The following is a 27,530-nucleotide window of genomic DNA, read 5'->3' as shown; positions in this document are numbered from 1 at the left end:
AGCAGTGAGGCGGAGAGCACAGCCAGTGACAAGGCATCACAGTTCACCCTTCATCTCGCTATCACCACTCTGGGGTTGGACTTGTAGCTGAATCACCCTGTACACAGCACAGGGGCTCGAGACAGGGCTCAGCCAACGTGAAAGTTTCTCAAGGAATGAAAACTGGGCAGGCAGCCAACACCAACTTCATTCTGAGTGCACACTCTCTTTGCCTGCTAATTAAAACAGGAGGAGAGGCAAGTTTTAGGGTATATATTTATCTCCTCTTGAGACAGCTACCACCTCTAAAATCAAAGTGACACAAGTGCAAAGTAAGTTTGATGTACACCCTGCGGTGCTCCCAAAGGAAGAATCACTCAGTTAACAGTTGATAATGACCTACAAAATCTGAGCATGCAACACTCCTGACACTCAGCAAGAGCCACCTAGTTTGATCTGGGGAGGAACAGTCAAGCCCAGTTTAGAGAAAAAGTTATTGCTATGGCATTATCACCCAAATGATGGAGTTCTAGCTAAAAGCATATAACCCTTCTATTTCAGCACTCCTTCCAAACCTTTTAGAGCAAAACTAAGATATCAGAAAGCTCTAATTAGAAAGCAAAATCCAGTGATGTCCAGTTTTAAGACTGGCACGTCAAAAGCTTACCCAGGAGAAACAGGGAGCTTTACCCTGCATAGCTCACGTATCTGAGATCTGTGCAGCAAATTGTGAAAAAAAGCAATAAAGAATTATGGAAGATAAGAAAAGAGTGAAGTCACATGCCAGTCATACTTGCTGAGAGGACAGAAGACATTTGTGAGGAGAAGTTCAAAGGCAATGCTACTACAAGTCTAAGTGCTGGAGAAACACATTCACATGAAATAACAGAGCGTGACCAAATAAAATCTCTGCGCTCCCAAACCTAAGGAAACTGAAGACATTTCAAAACCAGGAACAAACATCTACTTTGTGTCAGAAAAGCAAACAAGTTTTAAGACACTCTTGAAACCAGACACTAGAAAACAAAATTTTAAATTCGTGACAAGTGTTAAAACCACAACTCCAGTTAAGATGCTTTGCTTTTAGACCTACCAATTAAACTAAGTGGCAATTTGAAAAACAATCCCCTCCGTACAAATGCACATTTAAGGTAATTACAGATGAACAGGAACAAGATTGTTCTTAAGCGAAGCATATACTGAGGAGTCTGAAAACTCCCCCCAGGGCCTCAAATCATTAAGACAAAGCCCCACAACATTTTTAAATTAATATGCTAATGGCTGTATGCACCACATTAGTGGGTCTTACCTGCCACTTCCACGATGTCACCTGGGACAATGTCTCTTGCTTTAATCCTCTGGACACTTTTTCGGTCCTGTCTGTACACTTTGCCCATCTCTGGTTCATATTCTTTAAGGGCTTCAATAGCATTTTCAGCATTCCTTTCCTAAAGGACAGCAAAAATGTGTCATTTTGAAAGTCCTCAAGGAAAACAAGCCTGTCAGATCCGATTTTTGAAAAGCATTATCATATGAATGCTTCCAACTCGGCTCAGCTGTATTTCTTCATAGAGAACATTTTGTGTCCCCTCCCCTTATCAGGCTGCTGACTGGAAATCATTAGAGTGTAATTCAGGTGTTAGTGGCCCTTTAGAACACAGAAATTGTTTATTTAAACCCCCGCAGCATTTTCCATCAAGAATATCCACTGTGTCGTGGCAGGGAGGCCACACAAAGAGGTCCATGTCACACATGGATGCTTTTTGACATTAAAAAAAGCACTAAGCAGAATTAAGATTCATGGATGTAGGTGTTGGCTGTGCCTTGGCTGGAGCAGCTTACACTCAGCCTGGAGTGGACCAGCACTGCTGAATTTTATTTTCTGACACAAGTGACGATGAAGCCAACTCATTATCAACTTTATTTCAGCAAAGCAAGTCACGCTGAAGTGAAATTAAAGCATACACTAGAAACTTCCCCAGAATCTCTAAACAATTTACACATTCAGATGAATCCGCACACAGAACAACCTTTTGATTCCCACTTTCCTATCTCAGCTGCAGTCCTCCCACTGAGCACAAGCAGAGATTGGGATCAGTGTTGTGATGCCACCTGGATAAAGAACAACTGTAGGAACCAGCAGCTTATCAGTGCTCCTTTCTCCAGCTCTTGGAGAAAGAACTTATTTTCCATTTCCCTGCCTATTGACAAGAACAAACGTCATTTAGCCCTGATAATTATAGATAATGGTAGAGTGCACAGAGTTTTTAGAACATCTGCCCTTCAAATATACATCAGCCTTTCCAGATAATAAAAAATTCCTCCTTGGATGTCAAAGCAGAAACAAAACCATCAGAAATTCAAATGCTGAGGAGCTCACTAGTTCCTTGTAAGCTGAAAATGACTGTTACCAAAACTACCTTAAGGAACTAACATTTACATGGCACAGCTCAGGGTCTGGCAGTGCAGATACCAGCACAGACCCATAAAGCTGCATGGAACACCTGCCTCACATTCCACCAGGTGAATTAATTCTGCTCCTCAGCACTAGAACACCGACACTGCTTTTCTGTGGACTATGAGTCACTGTGAGGCAAAACCTTAAAGTTCCACAAAAGGAAGGTTACTTCAACAGAACTTTTCCTTCAAAAGGAGAAATAAAAACTCACTATGATGACCCAGGTGGCCAAAAAGGCCAATGGCACATGGCTTGGAGCAGAAATAGTGCAGCCAGTAAGATCAGAGCAGTGCCCAGCACAGGGGATGGGCACTCCTGAGGCACCTCCAGTTCTGGGGCAGTTTTGGGCCCCTCATGACAAGAAGGACACGGAGGGGCTGGAGCATGACCAGAGAAGGAAAACAGAGCTGGGGAAGGCTCTGGAGCACCAGGAGCACCTGAAGGAGCTGAGGTGGCTCAGCCTGGAGAAAAGGAGGCTCAGGGGGTACCTTGTGACTGTCTACAAAAGGAACAGAGCAAGAATAAGCATCCAAGTTGCACCAGGAGAGCTTTAGAATGGATATTAGCAGCAACTTCTTCACAGAAATGGCTGCCAAGCATTCAAACAGGCCGCTCAGGAAAGTGGATGAATCACCATGCCTGCAGGTATCTAGAAGATGTACACATGGCCCTTAGGGACAAGGTTTCGTGGTGGCCTTGGCAGTGCTGGGTTAACAGTTTCACTTGATGATCTCAAAGACCTTTTCCACCCTCAACAATTCCATGATTCAGCTCCTTCAGCCAGCTCAGCGTGCTAGACTGAGTCTTTTTGCTGCAGTTTGCCCGAAGTTACGGCAGCCAGAGTATCCTGCAGGCACTGAAGCACTGGCAGGTGGCTCCTGGGGAAAGGTGACCGTGAGAGGAAAGGCTGAGGGTGGCAGAGCCGTGACTCAGTGCTCACATCTGGTACCTGTAGGAACAGATACATTTATGGGTGGAGACTGTGTACTGTGGCTGATTTTCCATGCCCATTAGAACAAGGGAATGAGTCACTTCATCTGTGCAGCAACTCTTTCACAATGAAGTTCCATGCATGTAGAAATAAATATACAGAGGTATTCTTTGCATACTGTGACATCTGAAAAAACAACAGGGAAACAGCTACACAAGAAAAATCCTCAGACTGTACAGACAGCTTTACCTTCCATTTCATGCTTAAAGCTAGTACCTGCAGAACTGCAAGAGTTTCAAGTTAATGTTTAACTCTTGCACAATGACTTTATGAAGACCTGAATATAAAATGTCATTTAAGGGGGCAATGCTGTCACCCCTTGACCGACATTATCTCTTCCCTGCACACCTGCTCCAGCAGGTTGGGCAGCAAGTAACTAAGCAGTGGGTACTGCTGAAAACTGAATTTTGAGGAACACTCTTCAGCCAACTCACTTGGGATAGCACTAAGGAGAGCACAGGAATGTGCAGCAATGCCACTCAAGGCCATTTCTTCCAGCAGGCAGGGCCCTCTCTAATATGTTGTAACCCATTAACGGGACTCCTCCTCTTAATTTTTGTTATTTTTACCAGTTTGTTATCTTTTTAAAGCATGAAGCCTCGTGCACTAAGAAAGCAAGTAATTATGTCATGCTAGCACCCTCCCTTAGGAAAAAAAACCAACAAAACCAACCAATCATACAAAGAACTTACCATAAAAATCCTAGAACATTTTTTATCTGCAGGAAAAAACCCTCTAACAAAACACCTGCTGTCTAAAGTGATCAAATTAGCAAACTGAAGTGATATGAACATTTTTGTTTTGGCATCTCATTTTATGTTATGATACTACTGTCTATGATTTATAAAATGGCATCAAATTAATGTCACAGCTGACAGCATAGAAAAAGTTGTATGGTATTTAGATGTTTCCAGAAGAAACTTGTGCCTTTTGACAGACATGCAGTCTTTGGATGTACACTTAATAGGTACTACAGTGATTGAACAGGGAGAATTAATACTGTATTAATAATTTACTGAAACACAACAGTTGTCTCAAGAAGAAACAGACAAGAAACAAGATTACAAGTGCTCCATCCTTTGTTCCTTAGTCAGGAAAAAAACCCAAGCAAACCACTCCAATTGTTCCTGGCTTTGCAAGGCCTGATTTATTGCCTGAATTCAGGGCTTTACTCTGGCCTGTCTCGTTCATGTGCTCAGCAGTGTGTGGCCAAACACACTGACGGGCATTCTGCCTCTCTGGCAACACTTCTAAAGCTTTCATTTTACCTTTAAGTCAACACTTTCTGTTGAGCAGCTTTATGGTTTGCTGACTCTCAGGAATCTGAAGACAGCAACACATCCTACTTGCTTTGTAAGAACACCCAACGCTACAGGGCACAGTGCTTCCTTTTAAACCATAAAACCCCAAAACATTTGTGATTTGATGCCGTAAAAGTCTCTGCATACCTGCCACACTCCCACAATTGCATTGGCTACTAATATGAGTAAGATTACAAAAGGCTCTACAAATGCTGTGATTGTTTCTTCACCTTCTTCAAACCAGGCCAGGACCTGAAAGAGAAACACAGTGATTTAAATTCCTGATTTACACAGACACCTTGCAAACCACATGCCTGCTAAGTTTCAACTGCTTAGACTTCAGCACTTTTGGAAACCCCTCAATCGACCAAGTTGGTAGTTTTGTAATTCGTGAATGAGTTGGCAAAACGCAATGGAAAAGGAGAAAAGGAATCTTTACTAAAGTAGTACAAAGTTCATTTTAGAGGCCTCTCTTCTTTTAAAGGAGTAAGCTATTTATCTGGGAAACAATTGCTACTGTTGCTTCAGAAGTGAAAGCAGAAGTTGTGACAACAGTTATGACAATGAAAAAAAATTATTTCATTACTGCATGAAACAGGACGCTAATTAGACTACTTAAAACACTAAAACCTTGCCAGAATCTGAATTTTAAGCCAGTTAACTGCTCTTTACCAGTAACTCAGCCACACAAATGGAAACAGTTTTACAAGTTTCCAGTGACTAGATGCAAAAAATAAGCATCTACTTATTTAAATACAAGTAGTGTCATACTGAAGCATCTAAGTGATGGTATAGTTATGTCTGAAGCTGGATTGTAAACCAAGTAGCTGATAAAACTCAAGATTGGATTTTAAAAGGTAAATCAAACTTGAGGACTTGCATAAAAGGCTCCACATAGATTTTATTTTGATTTGATTGTTTTAAAAGTGCACTTCAGTTTTAGGCATCTGTCATTCACTCGACTTCAGCATGTCAGTGCCTCTGCAGAGTGCTGGAGTCACTGATGAAAAGTCAAGTTAATGTGACCAGAGAGGAAGAGCATTTTCGTCAACATGTTGAGCAACAGGAAGCCTGGAAAGTGACAGTAAATAGGAACAACGTGTTGAGATAATTAGGGCTGGTAGTCAGGCAACAGCACTCTGAATCACTAGAAGACTGCAGCGAGCAAACTGTTACTAAAGCAAGCCCATGATTCCACCAACATGCTGCTCCGAGCTATTGCTCAATTGTGAGACACTCCAGGATGTCAAAAGGAAGGAGCAGCAGCGTGAAAGCCTCAAGCTGAAAACAGACGGCCAAGCAAATCCAATGCAACAGCAAATTTTTATTACAAAGGGATAAACTTGTAAGATCCAGGCTGTGATTAATATCGCTGCAACATTCCAACTGGCAACACAACACTTTGAGGGTCTGTGTAATCCCCCTGCAGAACATTTAGCTGGGATTTCTCCACACTGCTGCTCTCCAATCCTTGGAACAGCTCCTGCCACAGTTCCTGCTGTCTGTGCTCACCCCACACACATCCCTGTGCCACGGGCAGCCTCCCCTCCGCACCAGAACTGCTGGCGTGGAGCTACAGGAGAGGCCAAGGGGGCATTTCCAGAGCTCTCAACACACACAAGGTCACACGCTGCCAGCAGAATCTGTTTCTTCCCTCCCTTTTTTATTGGAGCTCTGTAGAGCCCACTTTGCTTCCAAACAAAGTAAATAAATTCAATTATGTTGTGATGTGCTTATCTGAGCAGGCCCCTACAAGGTTAACTGGAATAAAACAGCTGCTTTACATGAAGTTAAATCAGCATCTTCTCCAGTTTAAGATGATGTGTGTTATAAAACAACTTCCAGAGGTAGGGGAAGGAGCTACAAGGACAGCAAGATACAAGTATGTCAAGGAGAGCCAAAATTAAGTTTTCAAGGGATCTTTTCTTTCAATAAGCCATTATTTCAAAAAGAGCAGATGAACTCAAATTAGAGATCCTGAGAGTATAGAGTGTGATGGTTTAAATCTTCACTGCTGGTTTTTTGATGAAATTATCAATCTGTGACAAGACTGAAGTGAAGCATCTAGTTAACCCTGGATGCCAGCAGTACGCATCTCTCCCTCCAGAAGCTTCTGCACAATTACTATCAGTGGAACAATCCAAGCTCTAGTTCTGGAACAATTTAATAAACATAAAATAACCAGACTGCAAGTTCTTGGTTTTGCTATAGCAGACTAAAGCCATATTAACACTTCATTTAGGGTATTTGTGACACACAAAACATTCTGTAACAGATCAGGTTTATTATTTGATAGCAGCTTGAAGTAAAAAAAAAACCAAAACAACAAAACAAAGCCAAGAAAAACGAAGAGGAAGTAGAACAAGCAATAACAAATATTTAACTTTGCATTTTTAGTAACAACAGACTATATGCCGAGGCCTGGTAAAGACCAGACAACTCTTGCCCAAGTCACTGAGTCCTCGTCAGAAAGTTTCCACTAGCACACTTTTAAGACCCTGGAGAGGTTTACAGTGAGAGATCTCTTTTTTTTTTCTACTCAGAAGGGCCCCACCATTTTTCAGCCCTAATGATTTTAAGACTCACATGCAGAACAGCTTCATTTCCAGGTCATTGATCTCCAATGCTCTGGTCAGGCACTACTGTCAATAGGTAAAGTCACCATGTATTTAAGAAAGAGTAGGAAAAATAAGAAAAGAATAAGACAACTGCTCAAGAGAAATGCAAGCCTAAAAATGTAAGGGAAATAACAGCAAGAGATGAAAGCCCCATATCAACAGCCAACATAAGCAGCTTAAAGGACAACCTTCATTCAGTATATTTGCTTTAGGGCTGCCAGAGCTACGGCTTGCAGAGCTTATTTTAAACAAAGCCTAATGGGGTGGACCTGCAGGACTCTGAGGCAAAAGAGACACAATGACAGGCAAACAGCACTGAGGTATTTGTAAGAAGGGGGCAAAGTCAGCCAGCAACGAGGTGAGCGCTGATGGAAGAGGCTGAAACAGCACAAGTGCCCTCACAGCTTTTTCCATTTCTACAAGTGAAGAATGTCCATTGTCAGGGAAGTTATGGAGACAAGTTACCTCAGATGACTACGTATGGTTAAGTAACAACAATTGAACTGGAGAATGGGAGTTTGGAGACAGAATTGTGTTGCCCAGCAGGCTGTACCCACTCACCACTAACAGAGGAAAAGCAAACACTTGGTTGTCAGCAACCGAACAGGGATTTTTGTTTGGTTTTCATTCTGACAATTGAAACTTAGAATCAAGCTGGGAGAGGTAAGATCTCATCCCAACAAAAAGAAGCCCGGGATTAATTACAGCAGGTCATACAAAACACATGCACTGTGTTTCAGTTTTCTTCTCACAGGATAATGTGGTTTCAGTTGCAGTATGTTTTGGACAGAGTATCAACTACTGCTCAGAAACCCCTCTTTTAGTGATTTCTCTTTCCAATACAAATTACCTTAAAAATAAGCAGATGCAAACTATTTCAGTAGTCCTGTTCCATCCATGTCAGTTATACTGAACATCAGGTAACATTAAGAAAAAACCCTCCCAATTTCAGATCCATGATTCAGTAGAAATTTTTGTCCGCTACACAAGGTCAGGGGAAAAAAAAATCTCCAACACAAACCAACACATCTTGACCACATGTATAAGCACAAACTTTAGAATTTCACTGAGTTCACAGACTGTAAGCACCCATCAGATGTTCCTCTGCATTTCTGAAAATAAATGTATTGTTTATTATAGCAATAAGAGGAGAAAAAAGAAAGACACCCAGAGTTTAATTTGTTCAACACAAAATGGAATCACAATGACTTCTCACATTTTTATCACCCCTACTCTCATGCTAATGAGCAATCTAAGTTTAGCTAAAAGCATTTCAGTGTCACGTTCTACAGCAACCCTTATCTTGTGCCACACACTCACTGCTGCTGACCTTAACAGGTAGCTTTTGGGGTGATTTCAGGGCAAAGCCTGCAACACTGTTACTGACACATCCTACTTCCTCCAAGAAGACCTTCACTCTCACCTTTTATCACAAACTAGGTTATATTCATGCTAATTTACAGGCTATTATAATCTCTGGGCTAAAGCACGGTGTATTGTTTTAATCTAAACACAGATATTCACTATTTGAAAACATTCTCAGGACATTCACTTCTAAGTCAGCTTAGGAATCAAAGGAATAATTGAGGGGAGGGAATGCTCTTAGGATGCTGTACAAATGCTTCAAGTTTTGGTAGAGTTTATAGCCTACACTGCACCTTGTAGGAGGAAACCCACTGTGTGATGCAGAGATAAGACTGCAGAGTTCAGCACACACCACTGCTTAAAGCATCCACACTTCACCAAGGAATTATTCTACATCAGATGCAGTTAAGGTTTTGCGACCTGTCAAAATCATTTTTAACAGCAAAGCAAGCTGTTCTTTTCAGTAAACACTGTGGATCACAAGGATGAAGAATTAAAAGCCGTGAATACACTCCACGGGTTTATTTCTGCAGAGGCTTCACAGAGCCAACAGAAGACTGAGACAAGTCTATTCACAGGTCCATTTACTCACCACCAGAAATTATTTATACTGTTTCCCTCTGAAAGCCACACTGAAGGCTTTCACTAACCAGGCACATCTCTTCGAGCAGCTCTGACCTGGAATGTAGGACACAGGATCCACAGCCCACAAACACGCAGCATCTGACCCCGGCAATCAGCCCGGCTGACACAGATTGAGCTGCTGCTCTGAGTTACTTCACTGACACGTACCTGACAGGCAGTGTGGGAGCAGAGGGCACAAAAGGCACTCTCAACACAAGTTTGTACTCTGCATAAGAAGGGATGTTTCTGCTGAAAACCTAACGCAGGTCTCAGTGCTACACACGTGTGTCACTGTGCGGGCAGTTCTGACAGCAATAAACTAATGAGATTTATGACTGCAACACAACCACCATAAAAACTCCCTCAACACACACAGAAAAAATTATCTATGTACTTCGAGATCCTCTTTCTCATACCTGGATCTTAACTTTTCTGAACTGACAATGTACAGCTGGCCAAGAGCACCAGAAATCAAGTGATGTAATTACATCCTATTTTTGCAGTAATGCAATCCTTGTATCAACATATCCAGTGGTGCTTTACAGCTACTACAAAAGTCTGTATTATGCTTTCATCAAGAAAAAGTGTTAAAACCTAAGAAAAACAGACAACATGATCACCTTCTGAGCAATGAAAACACCAGAAACAAACACAAAGGCGAAGAGCTTTTGAAGTATAAAAATTGTAATATATATATAGGGTGCTTTTACTTTTCATCAGAGAAAAATCTTTACTCCTAACATCACTTTAGCATGCCTCTGTAACTCCAAAATAGGAGACAGAAAAGGCAGAGCAGCAGCCCAAGGTCATGTACCATGTCAGCTGCACAGAAGCAGAGAACCTAGATCCATCCCATACTCCATTAGACTACAGTCTCCTCCTAATTAGACAGGAAAATTAACCATACTGAAAAAAGCAACTGAATTCAGCTACTAATCAAGTTTTCCATGAGGACTCAGCAGTGTATGTTCTATGACCTCTGTCAGTCTGGTCGCATACTTACTCAGACTCAGCAATCAAAGCTTTAGTTTTGGGAATCTGACTTTTCACTTACTTGTTTATAATAAAGACAACTAATGTACTTTGGCAAGGAAGACTAACAAACTTCTGTGCTGTCATTTGTCTCGTGAGATGACAGAAACACTCCTGACTTTTCAGGAACAAAAAGACATCCCCTTCTCAACCTCTGTGAGGAAAAGGGGAAAGAGGAGGGGAAATAAAAAAAAAAAAAGCTTTTGAATGACTGTTTACTCAGTTTTCAATAGCCAGCCTGATTTCCACTCCAGGAAGCAGAGGAGTGAAGCACATCTGTCTCCATGGCCAGGACTGATGTCAGCAGCCTCTGCTCAGCTGGTGCTGGTGAATTACAGACCCAAAGCCAGAGCCCTCTGCAAGGTGTTGCTGTGGGGAGAGCAGATCCCCAGCACAGCACAAACTGCAGCACCAGGGCAACCCTTCCCCCACCACACAATAGCTCCAGAGCACATTCTCCTCTGCCCATCCTAATTAGCTTGCCCTTAGCTAAAGAGTCACCACAATTTCCACTCCCCCCCAAGAGCTGCAGCATTTTTTTTTTTTCAAGTAGTTAATTACAACTCCAGGGCAAAGTCTACTGTAAACTTTTACTCCCTACCTAAACAATTTAATAATCTGCAAGCTTTTGTTTCTGTTGTCCAGCTCCCCAAGAAATACAGCCTTCACCTTCCTTCTCTGAGTCTTCACTCCGTATTCCAGTTTTTCAGCAAGCACATACCATTTACACATAATGTAAGAAGATTGCCTAATCATGCTTCTTTTAGGAAAAAAAAAAAAGGCTAAAAAAGTTCTTGCTCTTTCAGTCCTGTATGCAGAGCAAGATGTCCATTTAACGACTTGAGTATCCAAAGGTCAGTTACCAAATTTGGTCAACAATGGTGCCATCACAGCCGTCAACATTCTTGTCACTGTCAAAAGCAACAACTGTCACCTTGCTATTATCAGGGAGGGAAGGCAACTGGAATATTCGCCACGTAGATTCTATTTCTGCATTGCATCCAAAAATGTCTTCCAATGATTCTACATCGAGCCTGATAAAGATTAACCCAAAGGCAAGAAGAATGTCCAGTTAAACACTTACTTACTCAAGGTTAGCTTTCAAAGCCAACAGCAGCATTGGGAAATCCCACCTCAAATAAGCAAGCTGGGTTGAATGAGAAGCACTTTTTAAAATACCTGTCTAGTGTAGTTCTGTACCTATGACTCATGCAATGAAAGACTCCCCGAAATTTTTGTTGGCTAGCACACAGAAACCTCGTCACAAGGAACTAATTTGAGAGACAGCAATTCTACATTTGTTCAGCAAGCAAGAATCATTTCAGCATGTACAGGTCATATACACTGGAATATGTCACTTTGCCACACAGACCCCTAGGAAATAAAAAAAAAAAAAATTAAAAAATCATACTTACAAAAGATATGCAAGCGGCCAGCAACAAAATTCTAACTAGTAAGTCTTCAAATTGTTCAATCACAAGCTCGAGTAAGGTTTTTCCTGCAATATGTAACAAAGACATTAAGTCATGCACATCTACAAAAAAATGAATTATCAACAAGAATTAGCAGAAGATTTTATAACCATGCTCACCTTCCTCTGCCGGCAGCTCTGTCAGTGGAAGATTTTTCCAGGAAGCATGTCAAAGAAAAGGAATCATCGAAGAAACACATTAGAACATTATCAGGCATCCACACCAGATATTCCTCCTGAATTGCACACTCAGCTGGGCTGGATTTGACAGACATACTGAAAACCCCTCTAAGGCGGCTCTTTTCACCGGAGTATGTGAATGGGCCTGAGAGTTTTGCATTTTAAGACACATAAAGGCTCGCGGGAATGTGCCAAGGGTTATAATTCAGCCAAGTCATCACTCCAGGCAGCTGTGGGACTTCTGCTGTTGCTGCACACAAAGGGTCAAAGGCTCAGAACGCTTTTCAAATGCTTTCTGACAAAGCCTTTCCTCCACATTCACTTCAAAAAAAAAACACAAACCATCAAACTTGGTTCAAAATATTTCACATTCTTTCCTCCATTTTAAGGGTATGCCCTTATTTCTGCTCTCCCCTTTATGTTGCTGCAACTCGATTTAGTAATCCAAGAGGCATAAAAACAGTGTTAAAGCTAAAAAAACCACCTCCACCGTGTAATCTTCTCACAGATTTTCATTTTTACACAACGGCAAGGGAGTTCAGAAAGGACTAGGACAGCCAAGCAGTGAGGATTAAAAAAATCGACTGAATTTTGTGTCCCGATTGGAGAGAATATAAAATAAAGGGCTGAGAGGCGCTAAAAAGCTGGGGAAAATGAAGGTCAAGACGGCCAGGAGAGAAAAAAAAAAAAAAGAAGAAAAAAAAAAAAAAGGCAAATCCTAAACCCCAAAGCGCTTCATTTCAGAATGGAAGAAGGTTTCCCACCGTTAGGGTGAAAGGGAACGGAGGTGACACCCTCCTCCCCAGAGCAGCCCTGCGAGCTCGGGATTGAAAGAAACCCACGAGGTGGAGTTCAAGTCAGCCATCTTCTCTCCCTCGCTCCTATTCCGGGTCCTGGAAGAGATGCCGGCTTTGCCAGTGCACACGCGTTAGGCCTCGCACAGGGCCCCGGCAGGGATGAGGGAGAGGAGAGAGGGCTGGGAAAGGGAGCACAGGGGGAAGAGGGCGAGCGCCGGCGGCAGCATCCCCGCGGCGGGGCCGCCTCACCTACCGTTGGAGCCCCATTTCTCCTTCAGCTTCTTCACTTGCTCGAGGCTGAGCCCGGTGCTCTCGTTGACGCCGAAATAAGCCAAAACTTCCTCCACAGTCTTTGTGTGCGCGTTCTCCATGGCTGGGGCAGGGAGCAGCAAATGGTGCCGTGCCTCGCCTCTTCCTCCTCCCTCTCCTCCTCCTCAGCGGCGGCGGGGGCGGCGGCGAGACCCCTCCTCAGCCCTCACCACCCCCGTGCTACCACCATAGACCCTCTCCCGCAGCACAGGAGCCCGAGCACACCTCTCTCTTCGCGGAGGAGGCCGACAAGGGCAGGAAAAAAATTTTAAAAAAATTTTTTAAAAATAGGGAAAGCCGCTCCCAAAAAAAAAAAAAAAAAAAAAAAAAAAAAAGAAAAAAAATTAAAAAAAAAAAAAGCCCCCACCCCCTCTCACGGCTCCGAGGGAGCCGAGCCGCCTCTCCGGCGGGGACGAGGGACTTCGGGCGGGGAGCGCGCGGGCCCCCGGAGCCGCTGTCACCTCAGGGCCCTGCGGGGATGGGCCGCGTCCAGGTGGCCGAGCGGCCTCTCCGCTCGCCTCAGCGGCTCCGAGCCGCCCCCGGTAACGGAGGGCGATAACGGCGCGGGGGAGAAAAAGCCGCAGCTGCCCCGCTGCCCGCGAAGGTTCAGGATCGCCCCCTTCCTTCCTTCTCTAGCAGCCCGATCCCCCCCCCACGGCCGGCCCAGGCCGCTGCTGCCGTCACGGCTCGGGCTCCCCCGCGCCCGCCGCTCCCTCCGCTCGCTCCGGTCGCACAGCGGCGGCGGCGGCTCTAATGTAACTCGGGGGCCGCCCGGTGCTCTCTCGCCGCCGCGGCATGTGGACGCCGCTCATTGGCGGGGCCGGGGCGCGGGGCGGGCGGCCCGCTGGTCCCGCCCGCGGGGCGGAGGCGATGGCTGCGGCGCAGCCCCTGCGCAGCGCGGTCCCGCTGCCGCCCGTGATCCCGCCCGTGATCCCGCCCGGGGCCCGGCGGCGGCTGCGCCTCACGCGGCGGCGCCGCTTCCGCTGCGCACCGGGACGGCTCCGCAGGTGCGGTGGTCGCTCTCCCGCCCCTGCTGCCCCGGCGGGAGCCGCCCCTGTCCCGGCCTCGGCCCGCGGTGAGGGGGAGCGGGGCGGCCTGAGGGGAGCTGCCCGCCATAGGGGTCTTGGCGCGGGGCTGCACCGGCGCGTGTCGCGACAGGAGCGCCAGCCGTCCTGTGGGCGCTGCCCTCGCCCTGTCGTGATAGGAGCCTCAGCCAGTCCAGGGGTGAGTGTGGGCTTGGCCCCCACTTCAGGACCATCACCCGGTCAAAGGGTGACTGTGGGGCTGGCGCGCTCTGTCGCGACACAAATATCATCCGCTCGGAGTGTGAGGGTGAGCCTCTCACAGAGAGCCTCGCAGGTGGATTCTTTCTCTCCAGAGACTTTCCAAACCCACCAGGGCGCCTTCCTGTGTCACCCTGCCTTGGAGAGGGTGATCTCAGGGGTCCCTTCCCACCCTAAAGACTCTGTTTCTGTGGGGCTGCCTCGGCCTCTGTCGCGACAGGAGCCTCATCCCTCACGAGTGTGCAGAGGTGAGGGCCGTGTGCCTCGGTGCTGTGGCGGGGGGTCACTCCGCAGAGGTCCTGCCCTCCGCTGGCGCTGAGCAGTGTCCCCAGTTGCCGTCGCACACATCCCGGTGACAGCACCCTCAGCCCCGGCGATAGCGTGAGGAGGAATAAACCGCAGCTGGGATTTCTGCGCGGCTGTGGGCTGAGGGACCAGCGCTCCTCGGCACCGTGTGTCGGCTCTGGCACGGGCACGGGAACACGGGGAGCACAGGAAACTGACTGATCCGTCCAATCCCACCCGGTAACTTATGGGAACTTCAGTGAAGGCAAACCGGAGAGAAATCAGCGCCGACTGACATTAATACACCTGCAGCACACACAACACAGCGAGCACATCAGCACACAGCATAAACACCTTTAAAACTTGGTTCCGCGTGATGTTCTTGTGTACGTATGCCTGTGCAAATAGCAAAGCAGATCCCCACATGTGTGCTGGCTTACATAAATGCAGATCCTACATAACAATCTGCATTTCCACCACTTATAAACCACCCACAGCACCGTGCTTGGAGAAACTGCACGTCTGATCTGGAATGAAATTACTCAGTCTTACCTCTGTGCTGGAAAAGGGATGGAGAGGGGACAGCCCATGTAAAATTTTGGTGTTCTAGGGTATGTGGGGCCCTGCATCCTTTCTAACAAAAATACAACTGCTCAAAAATGCTCCTCTGAATGGCCAAGGTCCAAGGAAGGATAACTTGACAAACTACACTTCACAGGGCACTTCTGAATGAAAACTCCCAAGCTAGATCTGATGACCTAGTTCAGGTAAGGCAATTACTTATTCCATGCCATGCCCATATTAATTTCATCTTGCTTATCAGCAGGATTAATCAGCATGGCCAAATGTTGCATCAGTACAGTTATGTTGCTTTTCGTACCTCACACTACACCTAAATAGATTTAGCCTATTACAGAGGTGAAGAAGGTCAACACGACAGGTGCATATAATTCATCCAATTTACTGTAATTTTTAACCAGTTTTAATGATTTTTAATGATTTTCATGATGCCACCAGCCCCAAAACATGTACATATGCATGTGCAACATTAAAAATACATGATTTCTACAATACCTCCATATAGAATAGTGCCAACTACTTGAATTAATGTATTTCACTAACAGCTCAGTATATCTCCATGAGTAGTTTCTTCCCTTCTACCACATTAATAAAACCTGGATTATATATAAGTTTTTTTGTAAAAATACATTCACCAAGCATTATTTTTACACACAAGCATATTTACTGGCCTTCATATACAAGTGCACGTGTAATGGACTTGAAAGTCCTGCCTTTCATTTTCTTACTATTTTAAAGTATTACAATTAAGCATCTGTAACAATTTTCAAAACAAAATGATACTAGAAAGAAAGCCAGGTCACATTTCATATTATTTCACCCTGTGTTGTTCTTGTTTTCCTTTTAGTGCCCGTTTCCTAAGGGCCTTATGGAAAATTATTTTAAGCATACCAGAGGCACGGCACATGCAATTAGATCTTGGCAGAGGGTAAAATAAAGTAGATACTCTGTTCTTTCTATCTAACTTGTTAACAGGAGGAGATGCTGCTAGGAAGGCAAACAGAGTCTGAATTCTAGCAAATCCTGGAGAACTCTTGGCATTCTCTGGGGTTCACTAGTTCAGCTACTATTTGACAGCTCCCATTCGTTGTTTCTCGCTCATCCATTCAGTGCAGAGGACTTGATGCTTCCCCCTTTTTTTCTACCCTATATAAAATCTGGAAAGAACCTGGAAGCAGAGTCCTCTGCCTGTGTTTATTTCTGTCACATGCTCTGTTATGGCTCAGTGAATTTTGGGAGAAGAATGACTGAATTAAGGACTGTTCTACAGTTCTTTCTCTTCCAGAGCCGAATAACCTGTGCATTTCCTTCACAGTCCTTTCCCTGTCCTTCCCTACAAGTGCAGGACCGCTGCTGCTGCTGAGGATTCCTTTGCAGGTGATACCTTCCAAATCCTCTGACAGCCACACGTTTGAAAAACATTTGCAGCTACAATTCATGGTCTAGACAGCACAGTGCAGAACGAGCTACAAATACCCATGTAGACACTGCAGCAGAAGCAGTACCTGCTAAATTTGGCATCACTTGAGATCATACAAATTTAGAATTGTGAGTTGAAATCAGTCTTGTTTCCCATTGCTCTGCAAAGATTCATAACACTTTCCATGACATTTGTCTTGTCACCTAAAGGAGATGGTTATCTGAAGGACATGGTTATCTAAAGATGGCTGTTTTGACCCAAATCAATATGACAGCACCTCAGCTCTGCCTTAAGCAAACAAGCTCATGAGAGCTTCCAGCAGGTGCAGAGAGCTTTACATTCTCCATTTTTAAGGAGGGAAATCAATTCATTTTGCTGCTGCAAAGTTGCAGTTTGTTATTAGAGTGGAACCCCTTAGAGTGGAAGGAAGCACAACAAAATGGGGCAGTTTTGGCCTTGTTGAGATTCCATTCACGTAATGGAAGTGTATATTCGTACATTTGGCCTACTATCTTTTTTTCACTGTAATATATTAAGAAGAAGCAGCCAACACATCAGGCAGCAGCATTAAAACAGTTCCTGTAATGCTTACTAATTGAAGTAAATGGGAATTTGGCCTGAGAGAGGACTGCAGGATGCTTTCCTTCAAATTGCAATAACATTAAGTCATCCCTACTGCTGCAAAGCAGATTCACAGCAGAGTTACTGGTCATAAAGTGAATTGTCTCTTGCTGTACACAAACACATATGTTTTGTAGCTCAATTTTCAAACAAGATTAATAGTTTTGAGCGGAGCTAAACTCAGCATGGAAGAGCACAACATAAAATGCCAGTTGTTGAGCCGAAACACATGAATGCTGTCCTGCAATAGGATCTCTTTCAGTGAACGTAGACAAAGTGAGAATATTCTGCTTAATTGTGCCAAATTATGTCATGATTTTTGCAGACTGGCTAATTGCCTAATGGGGCTTACGTTGAGACCACCAAACTCACTGCTCTAATCACCCTGGCTGATTTCAAATACAAGTCTTCGTGAGTGACAAATGGGGGCATTGTTTCTTCCTCCCACAGTACTATTTTATTCCCCTGAAATTACAGTTATTAGAACGTTTCAGCCAGTTGAAATCTACTAAGGCATATTAAAATGCTGCAAAAGTGCTGTATCAAAGTGGAAAGGTTTTAAATCTGCAGTTCTGTCATAGGATAATGCAGTTTAAATATAGTAACTGTTTTTTCCAGTCAGCTTGCTCTTTGAATTCATGGTATTATGTCAAGGGGTTTTTTTTCCCCTCTCTCCCCCTTTAAGAAGCTTATAGCTCAAACAGCAAAATGCAAAAAATGCCGAGATGAAACAGTTACACAAACCCAGCAGAGGAATAAGTGATAAAATATGAGTTTAAATGTTGGTAATTAAAATAATCTGAGTTTATTCTGAATAATTTTTATTCCTAGGCAATGTGTGTCCCTGTATCAGCAGCAGGTAGAATTTGACTTTCACAGAGGCTGGGAGACTGTGAACACAAAGGATGGTGTTGCTGCTGGGAGATTTCTAGAACTGGATCTCTGTTCCTGCACAAAGCAGCTCCTTGCTGACTTGCAAGTGTAAAGAGGCAGCGAGACAGAGTCTAATCCCAGTGACAGGAACTATGAGAGATCACAGTTTGGCTTGGTAGATTCCTTATTTTATTTCTATGTCCTATTCATGGTCATTTGGTTCATCTCTGAAGACTCCACTGGAGTATGTGCCACAATAATCTCCATTTCCCTGCTTGGAAAAAAATCAGTGTATCCCATGCTGGTGTCAGTAGGAGATCTAGGTGTATGGGAGAGAAACATTTTATCAGAATCAACGTCCATCATACATATCTGAAAAAGTAATTTCTCCTTATTTTGATGGTGAGTCAGTTCCCTGGAAAAGAAATCAGCTGGACTGTTATTTTAAAAAATGCACAGCAACTTCAGAAATAAAGCACTGGTTGGTGCCCACGTGATTTGAATTCTTATCTCATCCTGACCTGATTTTTCCATCTAATTATGGTCTAATTCTGATTAATTTGGCAGCTCGCTGCCTTTTTTTTCTTGTGTAAATATTCCTTGTGGGCTTCTGGATCTCAGTTTTGTTCTCTGTGGATGGGGCTGGGAGCTTGTAGGGGGCTGCATGGCCAAGCACAATGTTTAGAACGTGGTAGTTTGTAGGGTGTTACAGAATTCCCCTGTATTTTCTCTCTCAGACAAGGTGAGGGGTGTCATGTTGAGTAGTACTTACCTGCAAAACTTCATACTGAGAGTGCACTTAATAGTGCAGTAGAAAGTTGAATTACTTTAGTGATGGTCATGGGCCACCAGTTCCTGGGTAAAGGAGTTACTCAGGCTTTGTACTGTAAGCCTCTGGTTTAAGTGAACCGCCTGAATTACTTGATTTTAAAACTTCTTTCAATTTTTAATCTCTTGACCCAATCAGAGGCAGTAATCAAGGTGTTTGTATAATAAATATTTCCCTTCTTTCAGAGTTCTTGCACAGTGCCATGAACAGTTCCCCCATGGCACAGGCTTCTGCCATCCCATGTATTGGCTGAATCACAAGGAAAAGTCACAGTCTCTCTGACTTTTCAAGATTGAAAGGAAGACATGCAGGTGTACTCCATGTAGGTGAGTAGCAATCATATAAGACTGAACAGCTTTTCTTACTCATGGAGATGACTCCATTTTCAGGCATTGTTTGGGACTAATGGCACATGACTGCCACTTTTCTCAGACGTGTGACACTTTGTGATATGACACAAGCTGAAGTTTCTGTGTTCCTGGTGGAGGATTTCCTCCAAACTCATAGGTAGTTATTAGTAATACAGTGAAGTAGCACGCTTCAGTTTTCAGACACTGAAAAAATTCTTGTATGCCATCAAACAAGCTCCTCTGTTGGTTAGGGGGTATATTGAATAGAATTTCCAAAATTCTATTTAATATAAAATTCTACTGAGGTGATTTTTTTTTCTCTCTGTCATGAAATAAGACAAAATGAGGGGTTGAAACCAAATGATCTTTTTTGGTTTACCAGTTAAAGTCTTCCATTCTGAACCCTCAGAAATCTGTGTAACCCACAATCCACACGGGTTTTGTTTTTTAAAAGGCAATATTTTTGTGGTAAGATTAGTGGGTACAATTACAGTGTCTCTGTCACCTTCCCCTACCTTTCTAAGGTTTTCACAAATGCTTCCTAACATTGGGCTCTTCAGGAGAAAAAAAACCTGCTGGACTGCCTTCATTCTCTATTAATGTGACTCTAACCAAACCTGAACATGTTTTTCTTTAGTGGAATAAATGTTATATTGATCTCCTATGCTTCCATTTCCTCACCTCATTTCTACCACTTAATACAATCTATCTAGGTATTTTCACAGAAATGACAGGTTTTCGAAGGGGTTTAAGCTCGCAAATTACCTGTGGTAGGTTTTGGTCACTCACAGAACAGAAATTCTTACAGTTTATCTGTCAGAACTCAATGCTTCCAATATAAGACATCTGCTTTTTTCTGCATAGATTTATTATATGTCAATGGTGTTGCATTTGAACTCAAATTATCCTGACCTACAATTCTTGTTCTATTTCAAGGTTTTGGGTTTCTAAAAGATTGTTTAACTCCTGGGTGGTTTTTTTTTTCCCCCAGTTCTGTTAGAAAAAGAAAACCTCCCCTGAGTCATATTTTAAAAATACTGTTAAGCTCTTAAAGCTGCTTCTGCTCCCATGTCACAAAGCATTATTGAAAATATATTCATTTTTGCCACCTACAATTGCTCAGATGGAGAACTTAAAGAATTCTTTTCTAGTCCTATATTGAAACTCTGCCAGCAGCATTCTTGTTCCTAGAAGTGAGTTACAATGATTTTCCTACTCTGTGCAGGTTAGGCTTTTTGTCAGAACAATGCTAGTGAGCTTATAATTTGATATTGATAACATTAACAAACATTATTATTATTAACAGTGATAGTGCCGATACTGTGTCCACTGTTACTTGATTAATTATTTGCATTTGCAGCTTCTAATCAAAGGTCTCGAGCATTTTATAAACCTTAAAAAAAGAGAAAATTATGTTATAAAATATCCCTGAGAGGACAGGATTGTCATCCCCATTTCACAAAAACGGGAGCTGAGGTTCAAAGTCACAGTCACACAGTCTATGGCAGAACTAGAAATAGAAATGGTCTCCTGGCTCCCAGTCCTCTTTCTTCTCCTGTCACCCTAAATAGTTTCTAGTGTGGTTTTGTAAGACATTTATTACATGATTTTCAAAAATCATGTCCTATTTGTTAAGGAAAAGTAAAAAATAATATAAAAAATATTTTAAAAGTGATAAAAAAGAGGCTATCCAATTTTTGCATGAGGTTGCTGAAACCATTTTAGCCATTTTATGGGTGATGCCATCCAAGTTTCATGAGTTAATCCTGACCATAAGTACACCTAAAATAGATATCTTTGCCTCCAGCTAATCAACAGGCTTAGTGCCTAAATAATTTATGTATAACCAACTAGTGGAAACTAGATCTTCTGTGATTTCCCTAGACACATATTCTGCATGTATCATGTATATCCTTGCCTATTTCTGATATTCATTTGAAATTCAGTTGGGACATTTCAGAACACTTTTGTGCTCCAGCTGTATAGCTCTAAGAAAGAAGCCAGCTGGAGACATAATACCGGATCTTTGAACTGGGCAAAATAATGTTTAGAATCCAAGTGCATAGTAGATGAAGATTCTGACTTATTTCTTAACCAACAATGGATTAGAATTTTAAGAAATACAGTTCTAATTCTAACACTGGCTCGTGCGGGTAAGCACTTTGTGTCTCTGCCCTACTTATGGCATTTAGTAACAAAATTCAGTTACAATATGGTGATAAATAAATATAAATTTATAGAGATAAATATGAGATATCAGGATGATTAAATAAAATGAAAAACTAAACAATCTATTTTTCTTGCTGGGAATGTGAAGAACATACAGCACCACGCTGTGCTTTTTGGACACATTTGTATAATGTTCCCTTCAATGGAGTAGTGAAAAGGAGCTTGGACTGAAAGAGAAAGCAAAAGCATTGTCGGACATTGTCCTGCCATATTCTGACTGCAAATACAAGACTCTGTAGCTGAAATGGAAGGTAGAATACGAACTGTCTATCTGGGGTTCATAGCTTTTATCCAGAATTCCTGACTGGGAAATATATTCTGTCTCTTGTGGATGGCAACCGCTAAAAGACAATTCTTGCTCCTGTCTGCTCTGTGTGCCAGGAATGCTGTGGACTGTTTACTGTTCTTGTTGAGACTTGCTGCAAAATTAGGGCCACGCTGTAGCTTCAGTCAGCCATGCAGGAGTGGGAGGAGGAGCACCAGGTACTCCAGGAATAATTTAGGTGTGGCAACCAGAAACTGTGCAGCACTGAAAGAACACAAGGAGCATTCTTGCTACTCCACTGCTGGCTGGTGCTGCCTTCACCTGGGGAGTCTGTGGCAGCACTGAACTGGAACAACAGTTGTGGAGCTCTTTGTACCTGTGCAAAGGGAGGGAGAGGCACTGTTGTTCCAAATCACATCATTTTACAGGCACCTCTGCCTCTCCAGTCCAAAAATGCACTTTCCTTCTCACAGTGAGCAATGTTGCCTGGGACAGAGTTGATTTTCCTGCCAGTATCTGCTGTGGAGGGGTGTGAGTGAGGGGCTGTGTGGTGTTTAGCTGCCTGCTGGGTTAAACCACCTCCTATTCCTGTCTTTGCATATTCCATCCCTGCACACTTGAAATTCCTTCAGGCCTGAGCCTCGGGGCAGTGTGTTGAGTTCATGTACCATTCCCAAATGTGAACTTGATTACCTTGCAGATCCAAGAGTCTGCTCATTTCAAATGTCACAGAAAAAAGCTAAGAAGAAAGACAAATGAAAATCTCATTGAGAGTGGTAAGGATGTGAATTGTTTCTGGCCTGTGTTCATGCAGCACCTGTTTATGACAACTGTGGGAAGGGATGAGTGGATTTGCTAATTCATATTTGCTGTGCAGAATTCCCTGGTGCTCTGCAAAGCTAGGAGATCTCCCCTGATTAAACTGACCTTTAAAGGCAAGCACCACTTGGGAAAAAAAAAAAAAAAAAGTCCAATCACTGAGCTGTGGGAATCTGGCAGGTATTCCTTCAAGGCCTGGGGATGCTCACCTTGCATAAGAAAACTTGGAGCATTCAGTATTCTGATGCGTTGAGACAGTTTTGGGGTGGTTTTGTGATACCTGTTAAGGCCTGAAAATACTGGAACTGGGGGCATTTTATGGACATTTAATGCTGGATGTGATGTGCTGCAGCCATGAACAACTTCTGTTGCTTTTATATTTCTTTCTGTACAGACATTTTGGCTGATGGGAAAGGGATGTCTTTCCATGTGGCATGGGATGTATGCAGCTCATCTCAACTCCTACTAAATGTGATGTCCAATTTTTTTTAATCAAACCCCTAATCTCATATCCATTAACATTTTTTGCTTGAAAAGCTGTGGTTGCCACTGGAAACCATGACTTGCCAGTTAATCCTTTTGTTTGATCCTGGCTGACACAAGACTGGGTTTTGTTACTCTCTGTACATTTTGATTCCTTCTGAATCATCCAAACAAGAGGCCTGAAAGCCATTATACACCAAAGCAGTACCAGTAGTTTATTTTTTTACTGTTTTGGCTCAAAGAAGCATCAATTCAATTATTCTGATTAGGAAAGAGGCTCAGTTAAATTCATTCTCACTTCGATTCAATGAGAGGACATTCTCCTTCTCCTAAGTGCAATGAAATAAAAAGCAGAAATTGAAGGGGGGTTTGGGTTGGGGTTTTTTTGAGGAAGAGAATATAAAAATCTCAGGCTATAAATTCACCCTGACAGTGAAAATATATGTCAGATTTTGGGATGGGTTGACTTTGTGTCAGTCACACTCCGTACGCTGGACCATGTGTTGGCTTCATGAACCTTTTTTACTTTATGCTGCCATAATCTTTATATGTCTGTCCTCTCACAAGCTGAATAAATGTCATGTAGGACATTCTGTCCCATCTGTCACAAGTGCTGTTGTGTGTCTGGATCCATATTGGATTAGTATTGATGAGAGATCCCAGGTATTTTATACAAAATGTGTATTAAGGAGGATATATAGAAAATAGAGATATGAAAACAGACCTCCTTTGGAAATAGCTGCATTAAAGCAGTCTTTTCAAACATATTAGGAAGATAATTTTCTTATTTCAGAGATGTCTGGGAAAGGTTTGACCTTTTTATTAGTAGTTATTTATTCTTTGAGGTATAAATCAGCTATTGTGGCTTTCACATGACTAACTATACAAGGATCTGTGAGAAAAATTCTTAATAAACACTTCCAGAAAATTCTAGAAAAAGCTGTTCCAGACAAAGAAACGCCTCAGTGTCAGCTCCTCCCAGACCAAACAGTAAGATGGAAGATAGGCAAGACAGGAATCTCCCTTTCCTGAAGGCGTAGAGTTTCCACATTTAGCTCTGGAGTTTCATGGCCTTCCACCTGCCACTGGGCAGAATGGTGACCATTTGTTGGCTTGCAGGGCAGTGTCATTTCAGAAAGAAATTCCACTTGAAATGGAGAAAGTGACCATTTTTGTGAGGCGTAGATTCAGTTACTTACATGACAGCTGCTTGCAGAAGTAAGCCAAGCACTTAAGAGAACGATTTTAAAGAGGTAGAAATTCTCAACAAACCACTCAGCCTTCTCTTAACTGGATTCACACAGAAACAACAAATAATTAATCGAGGCCAAAATACATGCCATGCTGAGTTTGCATAAGCTGGAAGGTTTGGAAATAATTAAGAGCAAAACTGTTAATACTCCATTTAAATAGCTGCTGCCTATCTGTCCAGTCTGAAAGCCCAATCTGTTGTGTTCAATCAGCTTTCAGCTGCTACTTGCCAGCAGCCTAATTCCCCAGTCTTGTCTCTGTGCTGTGCTTGTGCATTCCACTACCTGCTAAGTTAAACCCTGCTGTCCTGGTGCTGCGTGGAGATTTCCAGTGCTATTCCAACCATCCACACTGGCTCAGAATATATCCCAGACCTGGGGCTCTGGGTGTCCACACCAGCACGCCTGCTTCCAGTGGAGCACCACATGGGGAAAAGGGGAGCAGCAGCTGTGTGCTTTAGCTCCCAGGATTAGGGCTGTGCTCATTCATACCATTCTCTGGGCATTTATGCACTTTGGACAAGCTGTTGACCTGCAGTATTTCCACCTCTTTTTTGAAGTGGTCTAATGCAGAGTAAGTTGCTCCTCCAAACTGCTGTTAACCACGGCCACACTGCTGCTTGGTAACATTATCTCAGTTTTCCTACATCTCTTTGCACTTGTGTTGCACATTCAATACTTTGGCTGATCATTTATATTGCAAGAGGATTAAAAGGAAATTAATTATTGTTTAGCTAGTGCAAGATTCTGTGCAAATTGAGAATGAGGCTACAGGGGAGTCCCTGTTTAGACCTGACAGTTCTAAAGCTGTGTGGGGAGTGTGGAAATACAGTGCAGTGAAAGGTGTTTGCAGCTGAAGAGGCATTTTAAGCCTCAAACCTGTACCACCAGTTCTTTGCTGAGAAACGTGTGTGAAAAATGACAAAGTTCATTGCACAGGCATTTGGAAGGAACTGAAGAGCAATCCACTGACCTTTGCAGATTAAGTAATGCAAATTGTCATAAGGAAGTGCTATTTGAGCACCAAACAGCAAATGTACACACTTACCCTTATTAACCCCTCACTGGAGGCAGTCAGCATTTCCTGATCCCAACGTGGTTCGTGTTCCTGGCACTTTGGGTGTTTTCAGTGGGCGCTTCAGTTCTCTGAGCCTGTCAGAGGGTGCTTCGTGCCCTGCCTGCCTTTTTTGTCCCTGAAAGTGTCCCCAGGCAGGAAAGAGGGAAGAGGGCTGTGGGATGGGTGTGCAGATGGAATACTGAAGGCTCTGTGCTCAGCTCCTGGGTCCGACAGAGGCCTCAGTGCCTGACTCTGTGTGCCTCAGTTCTCACTGAATTAAATGGGACTCAAATGTTTGCAGAATACACAGAGAAACTTCCACTCGAAGGCAGCAGCAAAAAGCAGTTTTGCTGCTTTTGCAGAACATTTATATTACAGAAAGAGGACATGAATGAAAATGAACCATGTGTATAATTCAGAATTCGAGTGCAATAAAAGTTAAATATGTTCCTTTTTTTTTTCTTTTATAATTTGTTAGCTCATTTATTTAATTTATGGGAAAAATTATAGAAAACTTATTTTTTTCTGGAGAATGAAATACTCTGTTCAAGTACAAATGAATATGTCACATTCTTATATGATTTGCAAGAAGATGAATTAGTGTCTTTCCTTCTCCAGCCTTTCTTCCACTTTTCCAATTCTGCAGGAAGATTATTTTCAGATTCATTGTGTTGATTTTTCTTTATGTGGCTTGTTGTACACTGAAATAAATTTGCCACACTCTTGCTAACATAGTGATTTTTAAAACTAATTTTTTTTAGAAATTCTTGGTACAACATTACACATTCTCAAAAATTAAATCGGTGAAAAAGAAGAAAAATTCTGTTCATCAGTCTTAGCACTTGAACTCATAATTGTGTGTCAGATGTGGAAAAAAAAAAAAAATTGGAGCTCTCCACTGCCCCTGGACAAGAGAAGTCACTTTACCAGGACATTGAGATAATTTATCTGGGTGACTCAGAAAAAATGCTAGATAAGACTGAAATTTGGAGAGGCTGAGCACGTCCAGTCTCAGCCTTTGGATTATCAAGAATAAATCCAGCAACTGGCATGTGAATATGTTAATGCTGTAGATTCTAGCATGGAAACAGGAAACTGTATTTATGAGGCAAAAGTATATCAGAGATTAATTCAGTTCTATATATAATATATACATTTTACAGATACAAAATCTTTGCCAAAATATGCATAATTTGCAAGTACACTGAAGTTAGAAAATGCCAGAATAAAGGTTGTCTTTCCATGCATATGGCCTGAAGAAATCTTTAATTACAGGATTCCTGACTTCTTTTTCTAATGCTGAAGTTTTCTAATTTCACTGCGTGCTTCATTTTGAAGTCCTAATATTTTCTCTTTTAAATAAAGACTTAGGGATGCATTTCCCCAGGTTTAAAAGAAAAACAACAACCTTGGAAAACAGCAATATTCCATCCTTCTGCCACCATCAGACTGCAACCTCCCTGCGTCATGCCAGGAGCCTCCTGAGTGGATTTTCCCAATGCTGGTGTGGTGCTGGAGCCTGAGCAATGATCCCTTGTGTCTCCTGTCGTGTGACACAAAGCTACAGGTGTCAGCAAGAGGACTGGAAGGTAAGGCAGCACCTGAGCAGAGTTTTAAATTAGTTACTTATTATTGCTGTCATCCTTTTGATTGTAGTCCTTATTGTGCAACCACTACCAGCCTTGCTTGGAGCAGCCACGTGAATTTCCCAGACGCACAGCCACGTCTACCCATGCAAATGAATGTAAAACATGGATTTCTGATTTGCTCACATTTTAAATCTCTTTGCACTCGGTTTCTGCAGCTGTGAGGGACAGCACATGGTGCTACAGCCTGCAAATCCAGGGCCATGTGCTCAGCAGGGTCCCACTTGAAGCTGATTTTTCCCCTCGTGGCTGTTAAGTCAGAGTAGTCACACTGACAGCACAGAAGCTGATAATGATTTATCACACTTCCAGTGCACTGAATCATTATGCCTTGTCTGCCTCTTTCTGCTGTGGATTGAAGAGTTTTGATCAATAGTGGCAGCATGCAAAGCCTCATAAAATTTGTTCATTTCCTA

General features: G+C 42.9%; 1 protein-coding gene across 3 annotated transcripts in view; it reads right to left on the bottom strand.

Annotated features, from left to right (window-relative positions):
* Window positions 1–13,907, bottom strand: part of ATP2A2 (ATPase sarcoplasmic/endoplasmic reticulum Ca2+ transporting 2) — a 43,984-nt gene extending 30,077 nt beyond the window's left edge. For all 3 annotated transcript variants that reach the window (XR_010723355.1, XM_066199618.1, XM_066199617.1), the window contains exons 1-5: window positions 13,070–13,907; window positions 11,960–11,977; window positions 11,784–11,866; window positions 4,877–4,981; window positions 1,289–1,427 (exon numbers count right to left, since the gene is read on the bottom strand). Coding sequence is in view for 2 of the 3 variants with exons in the window: in XM_066199618.1 (XP_066055715.1) it covers window positions 1,289–1,427; window positions 4,877–4,981; window positions 11,784–11,866; window positions 11,960–11,977; window positions 13,070–13,187 (463 nt within the window). In the remaining variant the exon portion in view is untranslated. The remainder of the gene's footprint in view (window positions 1–1,288; window positions 1,428–4,876; window positions 4,982–11,783; window positions 11,867–11,959; window positions 11,978–13,069) is intronic.
* Between the last annotated feature and the right edge of the window lie 13,623 nt (window positions 13,908–27,530).

This window comes from Chamaea fasciata, unplaced genomic scaffold, assembly GCF_029207755.1.
Source record: "Chamaea fasciata isolate MVZ Bird 193981 ecotype frontalis unplaced genomic scaffold, bChaFas1.0.hap1 SCAF_18, whole genome shotgun sequence".
NCBI classification, from domain to species: domain Eukaryota; kingdom Metazoa; phylum Chordata; class Aves; order Passeriformes; family Sylviidae; genus Chamaea; species Chamaea fasciata.
The sequence above is the reverse complement of the archived record's forward strand: the minus strand, read 5'-3'. Positions and strand labels throughout refer to the sequence as shown.